At 46.4% G+C, this 23799-nt stretch overlaps 1 protein-coding gene across 2 annotated transcripts in view; it reads left to right on the top strand.

Annotated features, from left to right (window-relative positions):
* Positions 1–23799, top strand: part of RSU1 (Ras suppressor protein 1) — a 140324-nt gene that overhangs the window by 11891 nt on the left and 104634 nt on the right. For both annotated transcript variants that reach the window (XM_040434512.1, XM_040434514.1), the window contains exons 4-7: positions 17973–18093; positions 18918–19036; positions 21526–21608; positions 22625–22739. In XM_040434512.1, the coding sequence (XP_040290446.1) occupies positions 17973–18093; positions 18918–19036; positions 21526–21608; positions 22625–22739 (438 nt within the window). The remainder of the gene's footprint in view (positions 1–17972; positions 18094–18917; positions 19037–21525; positions 21609–22624; positions 22740–23799) is intronic.

Consider the following 23799-nt stretch of genomic DNA (forward strand, 5'->3'; position numbering starts at 1 on the left):
ACCGGGCCCCGCTGCCATTACACAAACGGATGCCGGCCCCCAGCCCCTCCTCCCTCTCAGCCTATTCACCGGACAGTCACAGCATTCGCCCCCATAAGACGCACTGCTATTTTCCCCCCCACTTTTGCGAAAAATACGGTACTTCTCTACTGTAAGAATAAAGGCCAATGCATGCAGTGCGTCACGTTACCGCAAAACGAACACGTTAAGTGACCGTGAAGAAGCACGCTTTTCATATGCTTCACTATATGGCACGCAACGCACAGTTAAGGAGCGGCAATACTTATACTTTCCATTGTGTTGTGTTCCGCTGCTACAGGGAACACAACGCACATGGTTAACCTCGCCTCTCTCTGATAACTGATCAAGTAAATATGTTTTTTTGCAGGACTAGACACTTGTATAAGGGAAGGGAATGGATAGTCAATAGTTCAAGACGAGCTGTAAACCATTGAAAAACTGCTGTCATTCAGCTAAGGCTATAAAAACTTGTAAGCTCAGATTGTTAGCTTAAACTTTAAACATGACTATGGGATTCTACTAGGGAAATCATGTTTTACAATAAATGCCCCGTCCTGGATCCCCCCACTGCCTGATCTTCAGCAGAAGATCCGCACACAAAGGAGAAGGCAGCGGCTTCCTGGCCACTAGTTCTGTGGTAATGACATGTATGTTGCCTTTCTTTCCTTCAAGGAATGTATAAAATACATTTGCATATTAAATACAGAGGAGTCGGAGTCCGAAGTACCAAAAACTGAGGAGTCTGAGTTGGAGTCGGAGCATTTATCTACCGACTCCACAGCCCTGCACCTATGGGCTGCATACCACCACTTAAAGACAATGTACACCTTTGGGGGGGCAATTTTTTTATGATTGCATTTTACTCATGTAGGGCTCAGTCATTTTTTCAATTGGTCTTCTTTATTAATATTGAGCGTTGTGTCACAAAGGGTTAACTTCCTACTTTCACTTTGTGACTGTCCTCTAATAACCCTTAGGGCTCATGCACACAAACATATTTTCTTTCCGTGTCCGTTCCTTTTTTTTGCAGACCATATACAGAACCATTCATTTCAATGGGTCCGCCAAAAAAACTAAAGTTACTCCGTGTGCATTCTGTTTCCGTATGTCCATATTTCCGTTCTGCTACTAAATAAATACAACATGTCCTATTATTGTCTGCATTACGGACAAGGATAGGACTGTTCTATTAGGGGCCAGCTGTTCCGTTCTGCAAAATACGGAATGCACGCGAACATCATCCATATTTTTTGCGGACCGCAAAATACATACGGTCATGTGCATGAGGCCTTATCTCTAAATTACTGAGAGGTCATAGCCACTTATTTTAGCCACATTCTTATCAGTAAGATAAGGATTGACCTTTGAGTGTTTATAGGGTCTGAGAACAGAGATAAGGAGCCCAGAAAATTAAAGGATAGGCCCCCATTGTCTGTTAGACCCGCACCTATCTCGTAAACGCAGCCGGCAAAGAAAAGGAGGGTGCAGCGCGCATGCGGGGCTGTCCTACATTCATTTCTATGGGGCCGACGAAAATAGCCAAGTGCTGGCTCAGCTATTTCCGTCGGCCCCAGAGAAATGAATGGGAGTGGTGGCCGCGCAAGCGAGGTGAGCTCCCATTCACTTCTATGGGGAGAGCGCTTGGTGGTGGCCGGACAAGGGGACTCCAGCCACCATTTTGCCCGCTCTGTTCTCGATATAGTTTGCGGGCTGCAGCGATGGGACCAGCACCTATCAGACAATGGGGGCATATCCTAGCGATATGCCCCCATTGTCTCAGATGGGAATATCCCTTTAAATCCTGCTAGTAGAGCATCTCAGCCCTTTACAGAGAAAAGGACTCCATATTTATAATAAATTTGAAAAAATGATTTATTTAGCTCATAATGAGTACAATGCACTAATCCAAAAAAAATCCCCAAAGGTGTACATAGCCTTTAATGGACTGAAGCCCTCATTTGTATAAAAGTCATTTTTTTCTTCTGAATAAAGGCACAGTGGATTTTAACGAGAGATATGCTTTTATTCAGCAGGATCAGCCATACCAGGCATTATGCTTGGTTTAAAAGGGTTCATCCTGCTGATACATGCAAATTAAAGGTGAAAAGTCTATAAACATATGAAGTGAACAAGGAATATAGTTAACTAAGTGTTAAAGGGCTTTTTACAGAATTAGAAAAATATGACTGCTGTCTTACTGAAACAGTGCCACCCCGTCCAAGGGTTGTATCTGGTATTGCAGCTCATCTTCATTGAAGCGGTGTAATACCACACACAACCAGGTGTGGTGCTGTTTTGGGAAGAAAGTAGCCAAATATTTCTAATCTGGAACATCTACTCTTATGGCTCTATGTTGTGCCATTCCTTTCTTATTTCTATTAGAAGTTATGAATGAATTGCTAGCAGTCTGCAGTAAGGGTACAGAGGGGAGGTAACCAGTTGGGGGGTGTACCTGCACAGACTGACTCTATTCAGTCAGTGCTGCCATTTTCAGACTGTGCAGGTACACCCCCCCCCAACTGGTTACCTCACCTCTGTACCCTAGGGCTGTCACGATCCATTTGGGGGGTGTAACCAGTTGGGGGGTGTACCTGCACAGACTGACTCTATCCAATCAGTGCTGCCATTTTTAGACCATTTTTAGACTGTGCAGGTACACCCCCCCCCCCCCCCCCCCCCCCCCAACATAACTTCTAGTAGTTATAATAAAGGAGCGGCACTACATGGAGTGATAAGAATAGATGCTCCAGAATTGTTATTACATGGGGAATGCATGAAGATATGTCAGGAGAGGTGAAAGGTCCTCTTTAATCTGTTCCATAGACTTTGTATTGAGCGGCAGCATGCATGTGCAATTGCTGCTGCAGGGGACATAGGACACCCATTCTTGTGCTCGGTGGGTGTCCCTTTCACTGTAAAGTCAGCAGTCCATGTCTGCTGGCATCTTTCCTTTCTTAGTGCTCATGGGGCCAAAGTACTTACCCTGCCTGCTGTGTGGCGGTTTGTGCCCCTCATTGCCACCCCTGTGTCACGGACGTACCGAGACATACGGACGTCCCCGCGACAGTGGGTGACAGAAGATCTGTGAGACTGGTAACACATGATTTGATTTGACAGGTTTCCTTGTGGTTCAATAGACGTCTGTTTCTGGCACTGGCCACACCCTCAACCTCCAGGTGTTGCTATTGTGGTCATTTAACTTTCGTTATTTATAGTTGCTTCTCCCACAATGCTGTGCGGTTTATAGCTTCAGTGGTATCTGTGGTCTGCCGGTGTATGGTTCTCGGCTGAGTTCCTGTTGCTGCCATAACTACTGGAAAGTTTGCTTTCCCTTTTGCATTTTGTTTTGGTTTATCTGTGTGTTGATTTTCCCCTGCCCTTTGTTGTAGGCCTGAGGGAGACTCCTGGTCGTCCTTCCTTTCTGGAGGAACAGGTAGTCTCAATCCTGTCATTAACACCAGGGTCTCATAGGGTGAGTTAGGACTCTAGGTACTCCTGCGTATGAACTCACCTACCTTTGGGTGTCTGTTCATACTGATATCCAGTCAGGACTGTGACAAGGGATTTGACTAGAAGGTGTCCTTCTTTCTTCTCTTGCTTTCAAGACTGGTTCCCTCTCCTTCTTCGTCCGGTGTGGTGTCTCCCTCCCACACACGGGCGTTACACCCCGCCTCCTTCCTGCTCTTGCCTGTGTGCTCTAATAGGTTATGTGGGTATATATATAGCAGTGTCCGCTATGAGAAGATGCTTGAACAATTAGGTTCCTAGCTTGCCTAGTTCCTGCGAGGGTACTCCATTCCTGTGTGTTCTGACCTCTGCCTGATCCTGTGTCTCCTGTCCTGACCTATTGCCTGTTTTCCGCATTGCATGAACTCCCCTTGTCCTGAACTGTTAGCAGTTTTCCATATTGCATGAACTCTTCCTGTACTGACCTATTGGCAGTTTTCTGTATTGCATGAGCATCTCCTGTCCTGACCTGTTGGCAGTTTTCTGTATTGCATGAGCTCCTCCTGTCCTGACCTATTGGCTGTTTTCCGTATTGCATGAACTCTGCCTGTCCTGACCTCAGCTTGCCCTATGATTATGTCTTTTAACTCTCCTGGGTCTGCAGTCACTGAACAGAGACTACTAGAGGTAGTGTTAGTGGTGGCTCCTGCAGTGAAGATTAGATCCTCGTGTAGGGTGAAGATCCAGGTAGCACTTAGACAACACTCTCAGAGGTAGCTGCGAGGCAATCTGTTCAGAGGTCCACGCTGCTACGTTATGCCATCATAATACAAGACATAGTTTAGGCTGAAAAATATAAAAATGATATTATGGGGGTTAAAAATATAACAAAAAAACTATCAAAAGTAGAATCCAAACCTACAAGAGTTAAAGTTAAATAATAAAAGAAACCTGTCCTCCAGGGTTTTCTCAGGCTGCCGTCTAACCTGTCATAGACCTTCTGATTGTTTTCCGGCTGCTTGTCTTGCCAGCGTTTGCTCTGCTCCTGTCTGCAGACATTACATAAGCTGCCATGGTGCTTGTTCCTGGATGTCCAGGTTCACATTAACAGAGATTCAGACATATTTGACCTAATCCAATAAAATGCATTAATTAACTGTCTGTGCAGATGACGCTCCCCGCGACATGATCCTTCCTGGCAGAGGCGAGTGGACTCTTCAGCTAAGGTCAAATTAGCATCTTTCCCTTAGATCTGTGGCATTTAAGCTCACGCCGTGTTTGTCCCTGTGTGTCTGGGGTTTGGCATAAATACGTCGGCTTGACGGTAAGAAAACATGTGCGCGGTGTATTGACACTCGGGATATAAAAATAATTTTTCTTCGCGTGCCGTCACTAATTCATTGTGTCTGCGGAGTCGGCAATTTGGAAAATATATTGTCAGCCATCAGACTGTACAGTAATGTCCACGGAGTGCTGCGTCGAGCAAAATCCTGTCCATTAGCGCACGGCCGTCATAATGTATTGAGATTTCTAATACGTTCACTAGGTTTCATCCCACCTGCGCTAAAAATTGTGCAGCCAATTAATGGAAGGAAGGTCGCTGTCGTCTGGAGGTTCTCGTGACAGCTTTATTACGGCCTCGAGGTCATTTATTAGATGAAGTCACTGACTTTACAATGCTCGTTAGTTCCATAGCCAATGGAGTGAAAGTATGGTAAAGATAATGAGTCTGGAAAAGGAAAAAAAATCTCCCTTTTTTTTTACCATTTCCACCATTATTACAATTTATTCTTCGTCTAATGCATCTATATTTAAAAAATTAAGCAACTTTGTAATAGTTTGGACAAAAAACCCCCCACCATGCTCATTTTGTGTATAATTGCCCCCAGAAGTGTGCAAAGCCTATAAAGTGCACTGGCTATTCTTCACGTATCGTTAGCCGGTGACATCATTACATGTAACTGTATCTGCTTTACTGCATACACTAACAAAGTTTTAAGATTTATTTTCATTGTTTTCCCGCATTCCCACAGCCATAGCAGTTATTTTTATGTTTACCTAGCTATCATTTCTTGTCGAACATTAGCTAATACGGTACATCAAAAGTAATGGTAGTGAATGGACTCGTGTTGTGATAGATAACCATGGCACGACAGTTATTAGAAATCCACATCTGCAGGATTTCAGCTTGACCACCTTTACTATTATTGGTTGTGATTTTAGCAGCACAGCGTTGCGATCTTATGTCATTCGGCCACTGGTCGCTGTGTGGCGATAGTCTAATCCCGATACGGTATGTTAACTATTAAACCTTAGTTTGAAGTGATATCTGTATTCACTATTCGCACTGTGGCTTGGTTCCAGCAGGGGGCGCTGTTGTGCTAATGTTGCAGTGAAGAAATTGAGAACTATGAGACGCTGCTTGTTCGGAAAACAAGAATGTTGATGTAAATTAACAAATTCTGCAAATTACCTGGCGGATTACCAACCACATGTGTATAGTCAGCCCTAACTTGGGAAGTACGGTTTTGTATTAGGTTACTTAAACATTCCTGCAAAACCTCAATACTATAGAAAAGTAACTTATGCCGGTCTTTAATTCCTGCCAGTGCTGCGAGATCTATGTATCTGTATATCCGGCGTCAGGGCTGGAAATAATGCTAATAATTTGTACATTTCTCTTTTACTTTTGGACAGATGCTGAAGTATTACGTTATTTTTATGTAATGAAGTTATTTGGGCATGGCAACAATAGTTATGGAGCGCTGTGGTAGGCGTTGTGGGGGACGCAGTGGTAGGTAGGCGTTGCGGGGGTCGCCGTGGTGGGTAGGCGTTGCGGGGGTCGCCGTGGTGGGTAGGCGTTGCGGGGGTCGCCGTGGTAGGTAGGCGTTGCGGGGGTCGCCGTGGTAGGTAGGCGTGGCGGGGGTCGCCGTGGTAGGTAGGCGTTGCGGGGGTCGCTGTAATTTCCCACAAGGAAATTGGCACAAAAAAAAGAACTCCTAAGAAATATCAGAAGTGCCCCTTTTGAATAATTTGTGATTATTTTATTTTTTTAATTTCTAATTTTTAAAAAAAAAAAATTTTTTGTGTGCGTTTCCCATTAGAAAACTAATTTACATTTCTTGAAATTGTTTACCGCTGGCTGGTGAGATTATTTTTAATTCCTCTTGAAGTGGTGTCGAGGGGCCGTCACAATATACCTGATGCTTATATCACAGGTTAGTTGTCAGATGCTGACAACTCCGCTGGAGAATTTGTTAATGTAGAAGGTCAGAAAATATAAATTGCAACTGAACTTGAACTAAAAAAATAAAATATATAAATCTGGGGTTATATATATATAAAATTTCTACTCGGTTATATTTATACGTGGGTGACATGTATCACCCGACTGAGTTTCGACATTTTACTTTTAATTGCTCTGTATCTGCAGTTTCTGTCAAGCTGATTTCTCCGCGCGAGGATCCCTCAGCCTAACACCGGGAACATTCCTGAAGACTTTGACTCCAGTGTTTTATTCTCTGCTGTAATAAATTTACCCTTTTTTGCCTAATTCAATCTCTCCCTGGACTCTGCGGTCTAGAGATCGACCAAGCAGATTAAATCCAATCGTAAGCTTCTGAATGGTTCTCATGTGAAGCGTTTAAAGGGGCTCTCTGGATTGAAAGCTGGTGGGTGTCTGATCTCCGGGAAATGCTGAACTCGACAAAAGGACTACATTTTAATAGAAAAGTGCAGAATCTTCACTTTGAAATGATACCTGGCTGAAATCTCTAGGGACAACACTGCCTGATTCTGTGTCTGTGTAGGGGAGGAGAGGGAGGGGAAGCCGGAAGTGAGAGCAGGAAGAAAGCTGGCATCTGTCAGCAGTTTTGTACCTATGACACTGGCTGACCTGTTACATGTGCGCTTGGCAGCTGAAGGCATCTGTGTTTCGATGTGCCCGCATTACTGAGAAACATTAAGTTTTTCGAGATGGATTTTTCTGCGACTGTTGCGTCGCAATCGCAGCATGTTGCAGTGCGACACCATAGACTGCCATTATAAAAATTGTCGCGCGACATTAGTGCAACAAAATGTCGCGCGACAAATGTCGTCGTGTAGACCTAGCCTAAATGCTGCACCCTCTGCACTCTTAACAAGGTCAGGTGTGATGATCTGTACACTTCCTGCCCCTGTCAATCAAAGTGCAGAAGGCGCAGCAGTTGCAGAGAGAGCAGAGCATCTAGGTGTAACGGTAACGCCCCCGTTGCTCCTAGAGTCTCATTTGCATAAATTAAAACATCATTTTTCTCAGCAATGCGGGCACATGTGAACATGGGACCGACACAGATGTCTTCAGCTGCCAAGTGCACATGTAACAGGTCAGCCAGTGTCATAGGGACAAAACTGCTGACAGATGCCCTTTACCGGTCTGGCTACGGGGAACCCTACCGATCTAATAGTTATCCCCTATCCTGTGAAACTTGTAACAACTGGAATACCCCTTTAAAGAGGACCTGTCCCCTCTCCTGACATGCCTGCTGTAATAGCTACATGCATTCCCCATGTAATAACAATTCTGGAGCATCCATTCTTATGTCTCTATGTTATGCCATTCCTTTATTTCTACTAGAAGTTATGAATGAATTGCTAGCAGTCTGCAGTAAGGGTACAGAGGGGAGGTAACCAGGTGGGGGGGGTGTACCTGCACAGACTGACTCTATCCAATCAGTGCTGCCATTTTCAGACTGTGCAGGTACACGCCCCCAACTGGTTACCTCACCTCTGTACCCTAAGGCTGTCACGATACCAAAATTTTGATTTGAAAAAGTATTGCGATACTCGATACCATTCGATACCACGCGAAAAAAATAAAACGCCAAAAAAGCTGCGTGCATTCTGCATTTTATGGAACATCCGGCCCATAATAGAACAGTCCTATCCTATTTTTTGGGGGAAGACAAGGTGACTAAAAAATGGCAAATCGCGCAGTATTTATTAAATTTTTTTCTGTTACAGCGTCGTTCACCGCATAGGAGATATTTTTTTATATTTTAATAGTTTTGACTTTTCGGACGTGGCATATATATAATATGTTTATTGTTTATATATCATGTAAAATTGGGAAAGGGGGTGGTTTATACTTAATATTTTGGTTATTTTTTTATTTCTTTTTTCACTTTTTATTTAATTTCCCCCTTTTAGGGGCTAGAACCTGGGATCTTTTCATCCCTTGTCCTATTCACCCTGATAGAGCTCTATTAGGATGACTAGGACTTCACACTCTCCGTGCTGCTCTGTGCATAGTGCACACAGCAGCAGGGAGCTTTCCATGGCAGCCAGGGCTTCAGTAGCGTCCTAACTGCCATGGTAACCAATTGGAGCCCCAGGATTACACTGCTGGGGCTCCGATCAGAACTGCCACTGCCACCAATGAAGGGGACGAGGGACCCTGTGGCCACTGCTGCCAATGATTTAATACTGGGGGGGTTGGGGGCGCCCTGTGCCACTAATGTTTTTAAACCATTAATACAAATACAGGAGGCGAGTGCCGGCGGCATAAACACATAGCCGGCACCCGACCTCTATGACAGGGAGCTGCGATCAGCGGCAGTTAACCCCTCGGGTGCCGCACCTAAAGGGGTTAATTGCCACGGATTGCAGTACCCTGTCATAGAGGTTGGGTGCCGGGTATGTGTTTCTGCCACTGGCACCCGCATCCTACTCTTGTATTAACAGGTTAATTATGTTTATTGGTGGTGCAGTGCGCCCCCCCTTTCCTCCCAGTATTATCTTCATGGGTACAGTCGCCACAGGATCCCCTCCCCCTCGTCATTGGTGGTGCAGTGGCAGTTCAGAACGGTGCCCCATCTGTGTGATCGCGGGGCTCCGATCGGTTACCATGGCAGCCAGGATGCTACTGAAGCCTTCCATGGTAATCTCCCTGCTGTTGTTTGCACAAAGCCCAGGACAGCAGGGAAAGTGTAAAGTCCTATTCACCGTAATAGAGCTCTATCAGGGTGAATAGGACAAGGGTTCTAGCCCCTAAGGGGGCTAATAGTCATAAAAAAAAAAAAAAAATTTAAAAAACACCACAATATTAAGTTTAAATCCCCCTTTCCCAACTTTACATATAAAATATATAAACAATAAAGAAAATAAACATATTACATATCTCCACATCCGAAAAAGTCCAAAATATAAAAAAAATCTCCTATGCGGTGAACGCTATGTAATATGTTTATTTATTGTTTATATATATATTTTATATGTAAAATTGGGAAAGGAAAAAAAAAAACACAAACACAAAAATATTAAGTTTAGATAACTTAATATTTTTGTGTTTTTTTTTTTTTTTTAACTTACTATTAGCCCCCTTAGGGGCTGGAACCCTTGTCCTATTCACCCTAATAGAGCTCTATTAGGATGACTAGGACTTCACACTCCCTGCTGTCCTGGGCTTTGTGCACACGACAGCAGGGAGCTTACTATAGCAGCCAGGGCTTCAGGAGAGTCCTAGCTGCCATGGTAACCGATCGGAGCCCCGCGATTACACTGCTGGGGCTCCGATCGGAACTGCCACTGAACCACCAATGACTTTAATACTGAGGGTTTTGGGGGGTGCACTGCGCCACTAATGTATTATACTGCGGTACCTGAGGGGTTAACTGTAGCGGATCGCAGCTCCCTGTCATAGAGGTCAGGTGTCGGCTATTTGATTCCGGCACCCGCCTCCTGTATTTGTATTAACAGGTCAGTTATCTTCATTGGTGGCGCAGTGGCCACAGCCCCTTCCCTCCTCCTCCCATCTCTCTTCTTATTGGCGGCGGCGGCAGCACAGGGGGGAGGGAGAGACTCCTTCTCCACTGCGCTGCTGAGAAGAACATCGGCGGCGGGGCAGAGAACGATCATCTAAAAAGTCTTGGCACCATGTGTAAATTCTAAGTCGCATTGGCGACCATTTTGGTCGCCATCTGGAGCACTGCTGTTTTATTATGGGCCGGACGTTCCATAAAAAGCGGAATGCATGTGGCTTTTTTGTGTTTTATTTTTTTTCTCGTGGTATCGAGTATAGAAATCGAATCAAAATTTTGGTATCGTGACAACCCTAATCCCAACCCCTTCATCAGCTCTTAGAAAAGACCGGTGGGCGCCGCAGCCTTTGCCTGGGCCAGTGACGTTCATTGGTCACGTGCCCTAGGCGCAGCTCGGGCCCCTTTAAGTGAATGGGGCTGAGCTGCAATACCAAGCACAGCCGCTATACAATGGATGGCGCTAGGGTTGGGCGATATGGCCTAAAATCTATAATGCGATATAATTTTAAGCATGTGCGATTATATATCGTGATATATAAAATTTTTCGGGGGGGTTAAACTTTTTTTTTACTTTTTATTTAATAACTATTAGCCTCCTTAGGGGCTAGAGCCCTTGTCCTATTCACCCTAATAGAGCTCTATCAGGGTAAATAGGAATTCACACTCTCCCTGCTGCCCTGTGCATAGTACACACAGCAGCAGGGAGCTGGCCATGGCAGCCAGGGCTTCAGTAGCGTCCTAGCTGCCATGATAACCAATCGGAGCCCCACGATTACACTGCTGGGGCTCTGATCAGAAGCTGCCACCTTGGGGCCACTGCCACCAATGATTTAATCGTGTGGAGGGGGGGGCCCGCAGTTAATATAGTACTTAGAAGAGGGAGAGTAGAAGGGAGGGGCTGTGGCCACTGCACCACCAATGAATACAGACATAGCCTGCATGTGCCGGCCATATCCCATACCTGGCCTCTATTGCTGTGCGCCGTGATCCACTGCAAATAACCCCTCAGGACCTGAGGGGTTAATTGCGGTGGATCACAGCGTGCAGTCATAGAGGCCGGGTGGCCACAGTCCCCCCCCCCCCCCTCCTCCTACTCTGTTCTCATTGGTGGTCAGCGGCAGTCGCACACAGTGGGGAGGGACGGACTCCCTCCTTCTCCACTGTGCCGGCTCAGGAGAACATGGTGCGCGCCAAGAGTGGCGCATGCCAGGTTCTACAACGATATGGCTATATAAACAAAATCTCTATCGTTGGCCAAATTTATAGCGTTTATATCGCGTATCATCTATATCGCCCACCCCTAGATGGCGCTCTGCTTTGTAATCTGTGAAGAGGCTGCGGCACTCCTCGAACAGCTGATTGTCTGATCTGATATTAATGACCTATCCTATCAGAATCCTGGAAAACCCCTTTAAAAAGGACCCGTCTGCTCTCCTGACATGTCTGTTTTAATAATTACTTGCATCGCCCATGTAATAACAATCCTGTCCTGACTCTATGTTGTGCCATTCCCCTGTTATTCTTGCTAGAAGTTATTAATGAAATGCTAGCACATCAGGCTGGGTGTTACCAGTTGGGGGGGGGTGTCCCTGCACAGTCTGACACTATCCGATCAGTGCTGCCAGTGTCAGACTGTGCAGGGACACCCCCACCCCCACCCCCCCCAACTGGTAACACCCAGCTGAACCTTTATTACAGACTGCTGGCCATTCATTCCTAAACTTCTTATAGATATAATAGAGGAATGGCCAGCATAGTCATAAGAATAGATGCTCCAGAATTGTTATTACATGGGGAATGCAGGTAGTTAGTAAATCAGACCTATCAGGAGAGTACACTTTAAAGGGGTTCTGCAGTTTGTTTAAACTGATGATCTATCCTCTGGATAGATCATCAGCATCTGATCGGCGGGGGTCCGACACCCGGGATCCCCGCCGATCAGCTGGAGCCGCGGCCTTCTCACTGTTTACCGCAGGCCCAGTGACGTCACGACTAGTATCAACTGGCCTGGGCGCGGCTAAGCTCTGTTCACTTGAATGGAGCGCCGCTGCCTTCTCAAACGGCTGATCGGCAGGAGTCCCGGGTGTCCAGAGGATAGATCATCAGTTTAAAAAAAAAGTGCAGAACCCCTTTAATTGTCTTCAGTTCTGTTGGTCATCTAAATATAGACGTAGACATATAAAGTATAAAATCTGCACATCTTGTACTTTTTAAGGGCAGATTTGTCAACACTGGTGTAAAGTAGAACTGGCTTAGTTGCCCATAGCAACCAATCAGATTCCTGCTTTCATTTCTCAGAGCTCCTTTGGCAAATGAAAGGTGGAATCTGATTGGTTGCTATGGGCAACTAAGCCAGTTCTACGTTACACCAGTTTGATAATTCTCCTCCATTGTCCTCTGAAGTGCCCTTCACAGATGATGTTGGTGGTGACAACCACTAGTGGCGGCCATTCCAGATCCCATATGGGTTGTGGCTTTCCACAGATCCTGAATAGCCTACTGTATATTGCATACTTACCAACGTCTTGGTTTGTAGAATCAGGGTATCTAAGCCCTGCCCCTAGGGGTGCCCTGTCCCGCTTGAGAACGCCCCATTTCCAGCCCAGATTTGCTGGAACGGTCTCTGAAAATAAGGGACAGCCCCATCATATTTGGGACAGTTGGTATTATGGACACTAGGATATTGTGGTGCCCAGATACATTTACAGTAAGCTGCAGAAAAAAAAAACTACCGATGTAGCGAGGACTGCACGTAGCCCCCCCCCCCCCCCCCCCCACACACACCTTGGGACCCCCGGCCAGTGTTTTTGCTCTTTTTCTCTTAAGTATTTGTATTACAAATTTCCAGTATTTTATAGATCACCTTTGAGCCCCATTTTGACGTATGTGCCGGGAATATATTATATTACCAAAAAAAAAAGAGGAAAGCGTGGATCGCACTTTCATGTTTTGTGTATTAATAGTATACCGCGCCGTAATCTACATACTGCACACGAGGCTCTTGTATACGTTTTTGGGATATTAGTGCCTTGCTTCCTTCCGTGGATGGTGGCATATGCGATTAATTGTGCAGACAAGCAGTAGATCAGGGCATAGCATGTGGATGTGCGATCCATATCCTTGTGTTTTGTTTTTTTTCTTTTAAATCTGTGTTGTTTCAAAATGTAACCATCCACTGACAGCAAGCAGAGGTCTTAAAAATTATGAAAAACGGAAGCACACATTTTATTAGAAAGTTGCAGAATTTTCCGTTGTACAGTCATTAAAACTGGGTTTCTGAGTATTTCATAGTGATCATGACCTAACCTGAGGATCTGATCGGCAGGGGTCCAGCACCCGGCACCCCTTGCCGATCGGCTGTTGAAAGAGGCTGCGGCCTCTTCACCGCTTACCAAGTACAGCGCCGTTCCTTGTATAGAGGCCGTGCTTGGTATTGCAGCTCAGGCCCATTCGCTTGGATGGGAATGAACGTGACCTCACATGACCTAGGAAAAGGCTGCAGCACTAACCGGAGCACCGCAGCCTCTTGAAACAGACGATCAGCGGGATTGCCGGAAGGCGGACCCCCACCGAGCACATACTGATGACATCTCCTGAGGAGAGGTCATCAGTTTTAAGCACTCGGACCACTCCTTTAAGCTGCATTCACTAAAACTGGGAAACCTCTTTTAAGACCATCTTTAGCAGGAGATAAGTATTTGCGCCCCAGGTTACCGCGTGGCGCCGCTTCTCCTATTACTGTTCTGGCAGTTTACATGGCGAGCAGATGTTAACAGGTGATTTAGAGAAATGAAGTGAGAGGTGTCGCTTCTCAGGCCCCGGGACACAGTTGCCATAATTCACTGCTGTAAAATTACAGGATTGATTTAGAAAGGAGAGTGAAATAATCCCTCATCCTGTCAGGAGGGTAATACCTTAGATCCAAATTTAATTGCATCTTCATAAAAAATCACCAGAGAAGTTCTGCGTGGATTTTTGGCCTAGTTATAGTTTATTTTCTGTCTGTTCTGATAGGAGTGGGTACCAGTTTATAGACCCCCCCCCCCCCATTCTCTGACATGTCTCAGGAAATTCACCCAAAAGTGACCTCCTTGCATGCCACGGTCATCTGGAGGACTCATAGGGAGACCAAGACCCTTTGGCACCACTGAGATATTTCCATGATTAGAAGGGCGAGTGCAAAGCCATAGAGTAAGTAAGACCTTATGGGGCCACGGAGAGATGGGACCCAGTCTAGGTTGATCCCATCCCCTTTGTTCTTGGGTCACGAGAACCAGGAATACCCTCTCCAGAGGAAGCTGTGAAGGGAGTCTTCAGTGTCTCATCAGACGTTGAGAACATGGCCACCACAGTGGTCGTCAAAGGTCCCACTTTTGGCAAACAGTTGACCTTGTGAAGGTAGACCAAGAATATCCCTCAGATTCTAAATGTTCTGTTACGTAGGCAGCATCGTACCAGAGGATCTTCTGGTGGTTCCAGTCTCTGATACCATAGTGGGCCCCAAAGGTCGAGTCGAAAAGTTTATTTGGCACAGACTGTTGCTGGAGTGTTACAACTGCTCCAGGGACCTTTCTGGGAAGTTCTTTATGGAGACCCATTTGATCTTTCCATGGTCACCATTGACCTCAGTGATCAATAGGATAAATAGTCAGGATCTGAGGTGATCACCGTTACAACGGGAGCCAGACAGCTATGCTCTCATACAGGGCTGATGCTGGTCCACAAACCTGACCACAATTTCAACTTGACAGTCACAAGAAATCCCGCAGGTTTTGATTCCTTGCTGCTATCATGTCACATCGCAGCTTTATTCACTTTCATTGCGATCGGACGTGGCCAAAGTCACCATATAGCCCTGTCCTTGTTCCACAGCGCCATAGAAAGGCGTAATTCAGTTTTAGAAGCCGAGAGTACAGGTCCCCATGGTTCTAGTGAGAACGATGACCTTGTGAGTAATATCACGTAAAGGGGTTGTCTCACCTCAGACTTTCATGACCTATCGCTAAGCTATGCCATCAAAGTCAGACATTGGCAGGTCCCACCTCTGAGACTCGCACTTATCTCCGGAACAGGCCACCCGAAGTGAAGGAGAACGCACCCCCCATTCACCGCTATGGGAGTTCATAAAATAGGCTATATCCCGCACTCCCATAGAGGTGAATGGAGAGGGTTAAAGGGGTTATCTCATATCCGATTTTGATGCCATATCCTAGTGATAGGTGTGGGTCCCTGACCTATCTCCAGAACGGGCCCTCAGCACGTTGTACTCTCCACTATGGGGCTTCTGTGAGCAGCGCTCTCGCTTGGCTATTGTCAGAACTCCCACAGGAATGAATGGCGAACACCCACGAAGGTGCGGTGTGCTCCCCGTCACTTTAGGGGGCCTGTTCTGGAGATAGGTGCGAGTCTCGGAGGCGGGACCCGCACCTTTCTGACTGTAATGGCATATCCTAGTGATATGCCATCCAAATCTATGAGACAACCCTTTAACCCTTTGTCTCCCCCTCTTACTGAGGGAATTTGGACTCCAGCATGGACTCCTCGCCCAGGAATAATGACACCAGTGCCCTCTGTAAAGTCTGGGTGATTTTTAATCCTTCCAGCTAAACAAAGCTTTGATCTGTGGAGTGGTATTCACACCGCGCTGTCCGCCGCCGTCCTCCTCTTTCCAGATAATAGCAAAGCATTGATCTCTTCCTAATCTGATGTGACCTTACGTGCGTATCGATCACAGGTCTATACTCCGGAGACAGGGGCCAAAAAGTCAGTTTTTAGTGAATAAGAAGTTTTGCTGCTTTATTATATTAACCGCTTCACCATTCATCATTTTCAGTACTGCTTCCAAAAAATGTCTCAATTTTATAGATTTTTAATTGATATCTGGGCAGATCCGCATATTTAGACATTAATGGCCTCCTTTTGAAGAGGAGCCGTCGCCGCTCCTGACTGGTCTGTTTTGGTCACTACTTGTACTCCCCAAGAAATAACAATTCTGCAGCATCTTCTGTGAGGTGTCAGTGTTGTGCCGTCCCTTTGTTATTCCTCCGGGAAGTTCACAACTGTATGCATTTCCTAGTCCAGGGGTCGGCAACTTACAGCACTCCAGCTGTTGTGAAACTACAACTCCCAGCAGGCATACTTGCTCTGCTCCTATCAGAACTCTCTCGCAGAAATCAATGGAGCGTGCTGGGAATTGTAGTTTCACAGCAGCTGGAGCGCCAACGGTTGCTGACTCCTGTCCTAGTTCATAGGGATGATACTGTTCAGTTAAAGGGGGTTATCCAACCCCTAAAATGCCTTAAAAAAAAATCCTGGGCCCCCCACACAGGTTATACTTGCCTTGCTCCCCTGCACCCGCGTCGCTCCCGGTGCCCACACGGGCGCAGCATCTCCCTGTTGCGCGGATCTAAACATCCAGCGACGGCAAAGAGCCTCCCTAGCGTCAGGAGGCTCGTTCCCGTCACGGCCTGCTATTGGCTGCCCACCGCTGCCGGATGTTTTGATCTGCACGACGGGGAGATGCTGCGCCCGTGTGGGCACCAGGAGCGACGCGGGTGCAGGGGAGCAAGGCAAGTATAACCTGTGTGAGGGGCCCAGGAATTTTGGGAGCATTATAGGTGTTGGATAACCCCTTTAAGGGTGACAGTGTCAGATTGTTTAGGTGCAAGGGAAAGTGTAACATCCTATAGTCAGATTTTTCATTCATGCATTTCCAGGAGTATTAACAGAGGAATGATATATGTTTAACAAGCCCCACTTGTCACCCACATAGAAACTTGGCAGTAGATTCAATGTAACCTGCCAAAATCAGTTTTTTGTTGCACCCATGGCAATGTAATGGTCAGATTTCATGCTCCATGTACAGCACAATGTACTGCGGAGATACGTGTTGGAAAAATTTGACATGGAATCCGCGCCACAAGTTTGAGGCGTCAGACTACTTCCGTAGAATTTGCATCTGCGACTTCCGTGGGGCCACATGTATATTAGCCCCATTCAGCGGGGCTATGTCGCATGCAGCTAACCTGCTGTGGTTTCTGTGTGGAAATCGCGTCATGGTGTGATATGACATCAAGCAGTGACATGTATGAACAGCCATGTGGGCTCCCATTGCACACAAGTGGGAGGGGATTTGATGCAGATTTCATCGTAAAGTATATGCTGAAATCAGTTTGAGAGTATCCGTTTTTTTTATATATATATTTTTTCTGCATTAGTATGGGGTGGCCATCTTGGCTGAGCTGTATTTAGAGATGCGCTTTACAGCAGCTGTCTGGAGGGAACTCATTTACTTCTGTGGGTGGTTGTTGTGGGCATGCTCTGTGGTCTGTGCAGAGAGGGAGAGTAGATAAGTCGTGACATCCCCTATGGTGAATGGTAGATCCTGTATCATCCATAAATAGGTGTCATGTCTACCTGTCATTGTAAGCCTGCCTGTGATTATAATGAGATGACTGCTGAGAAGGGATCTCGACAGAACAGGAAGTGTCCACCTGTTGTTAGGCTCGGTGGTCAGTGCGAAAAGTGCAAGATTTCAGGATTTTTTTTCTTGCATGTAAATGCTGACATGGAATAAAAAAAAAAAATTCTGAAAAAAAAATGTTTAATCTGAAAATGTGATTTGACCCATAGGTCATTCTCCGATGACACATTCCTTGAGGTCTCGTCTCAGTCCTGACTTCTCCGGCTTTTTCCTTATGCCTGTAGGTGTTCCGGCCAACATTGCAGATCTGAAGAACTTGGAGGTGCTGAACTTTTTCAACAACCAGATCGAGGAGCTCCCAACGCAGATAAGCAGCCTGCAGAAGCTCAAGCATCTGAACCTGGGGTAGGATTTGTGGCCTCGCTGCATACCACGTTCATGTAAGGGCTCATTCAGACCACCATAGTGTTTTGCGGTCCGCAAAACACAGATACCGGCCCGTGTGCGTTCCGCATTTTGCTGACCGCACATGGACGGCACTATGATAGAAATGCCTATTCTTCTTCGCAATTGTGGACAAGAATAGGACATTCTCTATCTTTTTTGCGGAGCCGCGAAATGGAACGGTGTGCTGTCTGCATCTTTTGCGGCCCCGTTGAAATGAATGGGTCCGCACCCGTTGAATGAGCCCTAATGCTGATGTTGTCACCTTGCACTCATGACACATGTTTTGCTGCAGTTTTTGAGAATTTACAACCCAAAAGCAGCAGTTTTTGTTGAACCTTTGAGAAAATCGAAGACAAAACTGTCACAAGATCGCAATGTGTGAAATAGGCTGCCCCTTAGGCCCTTTCTCAAGAGCGAGTTTTGCGCCCGGATGCAATGTCAGTAGTGAACACACAGCCTGAATCCTGACCCATTCATTTCAATGGCTCTGTGCACATGAGATTTTTCATGCATCATTTACCCAGTGGTAGGACCCCCACTGATCTGATAGGGCTCATGCACACGAACGTATTTTCTTTTTCCGTATTTCGCATTACGGACAAGGATAGGACTGTTCTATTAGGGGCCAGCTGTTCCGTTCCGCAAAATATAGAATGAAAGAAAATATGTTTGTGTGCATGAGCCCTTCGGGACACTTCTATGTAAGATGTTATAGCTTCTTGTATCCCGCACAGATGTTATAGAGAATAACAACTCTCGTTCCTCGCCCTTTTGTCGTCCAGCATGAACAGGTTAAACTCCTTACCTCGAGGGTTTGGGTCCTTGCCGGCTCTGGAAGTCCTGGATTTGACTTACAACAACCTGAGTGAGGGCTCCTTACCAGGGAACTTCTTCTATCTGAGTAAGAGCATTTTGTCAATTATTTAAGAAGCCATGATACCCCAGCCGCCGGCCCCGAGACTGATCGGTATGGGGGCCTCTCACCTCTAACCTGTGGCAGATGTTGAGGAGAGAAGGATTGGGTCGTTGGATTTCAGCATGCCTGATCCTTTTGTTCTTGAGCGGATAGGCCGCCTCCAGAGATGTCTGACGCCTCTTCCCTTTCAGAACGCATGCATGCCCTGCCACAATGAATCTGTATGTAGAGGTCGGCTATTTTAAAGGGATCCTCTCATCTATAGTCCTCATGTCTCCAGCAATGTCTTGATGCTCCAAATCCCGCCAGCCACGCCCCATTCCTTCCTCTTTCGCTGCTTTTTTTTTTTTCATTTTTGCATATGCCGCCCGGGATGAATAAGGGCTCATGCACACAAACGTATTTTCTTTTCATGTCCTTTCTAGGTTTTTTTGCGGACCGTATGCGGGGAACCATTTATTTCAATAGGTCTGCAAAAAAACTGAAGTTACTCTGCATGCATTCAGTTTCCGTATGTCCGTTCCGCGAAAGAATGGAACATGTCCTATTATTGTCTGTATTACGGACACGGATAGGACTGTTCTATTAGGGGCCAGCTGTTCCGTTCCACAAAATACGGAATCCGTGTTTTTTTTTTTTTTTGGACCACAAAATGCACACAGTCGTGTGCATGAACCCTAAGGTTGAGTTTTGGTAAAATTATCCATCGGAAGGAACAGGCAAAGACCTCTTTGGAGACATGTTGACTGTAGCTGTGAAATACTGCGGGCGGTCGGGGAGGCATTGTGGTGATGTCAGGGTCCCTTTAAGACATTACTTTATAACTAACGGATATTGATTGTCCCAGCTAATAGGATTTTTTTTGTATTGCTTCTTCTGCATTCTTTAAAGGGGTTCTGAGGGCTACAGATATTGATCCTCAATATCCGCAGCACCGGAAGCAATTGTGTACGGAGTGAAAACCCCATGTAGTATCCTGCGCCGGCGTACTAAATCTGAGCCCCTATTCACATGAGGGGGAGCTGAACTGCAGTACCCCGACACGGCCACTACACATTGTATGGAGCTGTCTGCCTCCAGCTTCGTACACGGGGCAGCCCGAAACAGCTGATAGGTGGGGGTGCGGTATGTCGGACACAGATTGATCTGATATTGGTGACCTATCCGGAGAATATGAGATATCAGCATCTGTAGCCCAGATATCACCTTTAAAGGGGTGCTCCAGCTAATCAAAAATAGTTGGCGGCAGGGTCAGAAGCTCTCCACCGATCCCCAGTCGCTTCTGTTCCACTGCTGTTGGGGTCCCCACTGCTCCCTTAATTGCCCTGAAGTTCTATTTTAACCAATCACTAGCCACAGCGGTGACCCTTCTCAGCCAGTGATTGGCCCAGCAATAAGGAGCTTATGTGCAGAAATCTTAAAGGGGTATTCCCAACTTTTTCTGAACACCCTGCTGACTGTTTCCCTAACCCCTATAGAAGTGAATAAATGGCGTCTGCCTCTCCTTTCAGTCTCCATCCTGGATGCGGTGCCTAGCAGACGCCTCACCGGGTGGGAACCGAATTATGGCAATATGTACAGTATGAACTTCTAAGGTGGAATTACTGTAAAGTCAACACATCTGCCACTGTCTTATAAATGCTTTATACTCCTAGATGCTTTCTTTTTTTCATCACCTCTGCTTACTGTCAGTGAATGGAAACTTGCTGTACAACCAGAGCCTAAAGATGGCACAGACACTAATATTCATCCCATCTCCGCGTATGCTCTCTGGACTTTCACCTGTTAGACTTGCCTGAAGGTTTTTTTTTGGAGCGGATACAATTACAGCAAAATCTTAGGTACAGGCTTTTGGACTTCTTTTTTGCTATTGACAGCAAGCAGAGGTCTTGAAACACAAGTAGAGGCTTGTAAAATCCTTGTACCATTAAATGAATGGAGTTTACCAGATGAGAAAAATGTACTGCTTTTTCCACTGACAGCGCCAACTTTGCACCAAGGCTATGTCTGGTATTGCAACTTACGGACAAGAGTGGGCGCCGTTTCGGGAAAAAAAACAACAATAATCCCTTTAATAAAAATTGATGTCGACAATGTATCATACGTAGAGTATTTCAGTGGAGTAACCCAGAATGGACGTCGCCCCCTTCACCTGTTGTGTCTTTTATAGCCTCCTTTTTCCGTTTTAAAGGGCCCCTTCTGGCGTAAAATGCACACAGCGATGTGAGCGCCACACAGAGGCCTCCACTTTACTACAGCGCAGATTAATTGTGTCGGTCCCCGAGCTGTGGATGCTTTCCTCTGCACACGAGTCTAAGCCTCTGAATCTGCCTTTGACCCGCTTGTTATTACTGTGAGCCCGGGGTATGTCAGAGGCTTCTCAGCGAGTGGGGGTTATTAATCAGAGCTGACGCGTGATATTGATCCAGCCCGCCGCTCGCCACTCTGTTTATATATTGCTCTTTAATTTGCAGCCACCCTGCGCGCTCTCTATCTAAGTGACAACGATTTCGAAGTCCTGCCGGCCGATATTGGGAAGCTCACAAAGTTGCAGATAGTAAGTAATTTATCTAAATTCCCGGAAAATCAATTCGCTCTCACAGCCGGCAGTAAACTGCAGTCAATTTGAGAAGTGGCATAGTTTATATTTTCAGGAATAAAACTACCGCCGCCGGTTCCATTGTCCGATCCGTCAGGAGGCATAGAGGGCGGCCTAAATTTCGTAACGCTTGGTCCTTCTTCTTTTGATGATTTAAAGGAGTTGTCTCATCTGAGAAATAGGTGGCACATCCTAGTGATGTCAGATAGGTGCGGGCCCCACCTCCGCACCCGTTTCTAGAACGGAGCGCCCAAAGTTTGGGAGAGTGCACCATGCATGCAAGGCAGTCCTACATTGACTACTATGGGAGCGCCGAAAATAGCTGAGCGGCGTGCTTGACTATTTTTTGCAAAGACACCTAGAAATGAACGGAGAGTGCACCGCGCAAGCACGGCCATTGCTCCGTTCACTTCTACGGAAATGCCGGAGATAGCCGAACCAACAGTTGGCTGTTTTTGCCACTCCCATAGAGATGAACGGAGGGCAGCGGCCCATGCGTAGCCCGCTCTTATTCTTTTTGGGGGCTTCATTCTAGAGATGGGTGCAGGTCCAAGAGGAGACATAACCTTTTACAGAAAGCACAGAAGGTGCAGCAGCACCTCTCAGATCTGCGCCTTCGCCTTGCATCGGCTCTGCTCTGCTTTTCTATCATGCGAAGTACGGATCCTGTATACCAGCGATCAGCAACCTCCGGCACTCCACATGTTCTGAAACTATAACTGCAAGAATGCTCCATTCGCTTCTGTGGGAGTTGTGAAAACAGCCGAGCACGCTGGGAGTTGTAGTTTCACAGCAGCCGGAGTGCCGAAGGATCCATACTCATACTCCACATGCCGTAAAAGCAGAGCAGAGGCGATGATGCAAGCCAAAGGTGCAGATCTGTAACGGTTTAGGCCCCCTTTAAGAAGATGTGAGTATTTTTTCACGTTTTTTTCATTTATGTGATTTATTTTTGTTTCTTTCTTCCCATGAAGATCAGTCTGCGAGACAATGACTTGATTTCCTTACCGAAAGAGATTGGTGAACTGTCTCAGCTGAAGGAGCTGCACATACAAGGAAACCGACTGACTGTGTTGCCCCCCGAGCTCGGTAGGTGCCATGACCAATAAGTGTTAGATAAGTCTCGTCTTTTTGCAGGTACAAATATGATTAGTAAAGGGCCAATCTGCTTGTGGTAATGGAAGGGTGTCGGATCCCCTGCCAGAGCAGCTCTGTGGCACCCTGAGCATCCGTTATAATAAAGAGATGCCGTGTGAGGGTGTATTCACCTGGGTCGGTTCTGCGGTCTTTGTGTTCCACAATTGTATAACTTAGGCGGGGTACTGGCTCTCCTTAAGGAGACCAGCTGGGTATGAAGACTTAGTGGCAATGCTCCATGGGAAACTAATATGCAAAGAGGAAAGAGAACCATCTCGCTAGCGCCAGCTTGTGGAAGTGGCTTCCTATGAGTCAAAGTCCAACTTTTTAATAAGTCTTGAGGACATGACGAGGGATATTTTCTCTGGTCATCCTGTCGGATCCATCCTGCCGCTAGTTCACGTCTGCCCCCATACTGCCGCTCGGTCCCCATTGACTATAATGGGGGCGGAGTTCCGGCAGCAGCGCACAGCAAGAGGCAGCCGGACTAAAAGTATTGCATGTCGTAGTTTTAGTCCAGCTGCCTCTCGCCGTGCGCTGCCGGAGCTCTGCCCCGGGCCCCATTCTAGTCAATGGGCTATTACTTCGCCTTCGTCACGGACCCGTTATCGTCTGGTCCCATCGTGAAGGAAGCCAGGTCCAAGCTGGACTTTGAACAATTTGCTATGGAGCTTGTGGCCTGAGTGTTCGGGTACCATTCTGGAACCAACGATCTCAAGCTGCTGGAAAAGGCAAGTACAAAACATCTAATGGGGGATGGTCTAGCTCTCATGACCCAAGCCATGATGGAGAACCTCCAAAACCTAATGTTACATAGTGTCTGCTCTGGAGATGGGGAGAAGAAGTGGCAGCAGGATGGACTGTTAAACTACAGCTACAATATAGTCTTCCAGGCCAGATATCTTGCCTTATTCGGGAACGAGGATACTAAAAGTCAAGGAAGCCTAGAAAAAGCCAAGAAATTTGGCCGTGACCACTCGGAGGAGCTGTTTGGTGAGTTTAGAAAGTACGA

The sequence above is a fragment of the Bufo bufo genome, chromosome 5, assembly GCF_905171765.1.
Source record: "Bufo bufo chromosome 5, aBufBuf1.1, whole genome shotgun sequence".
In the NCBI taxonomy this organism is placed as follows: domain Eukaryota; kingdom Metazoa; phylum Chordata; class Amphibia; order Anura; family Bufonidae; genus Bufo; species Bufo bufo.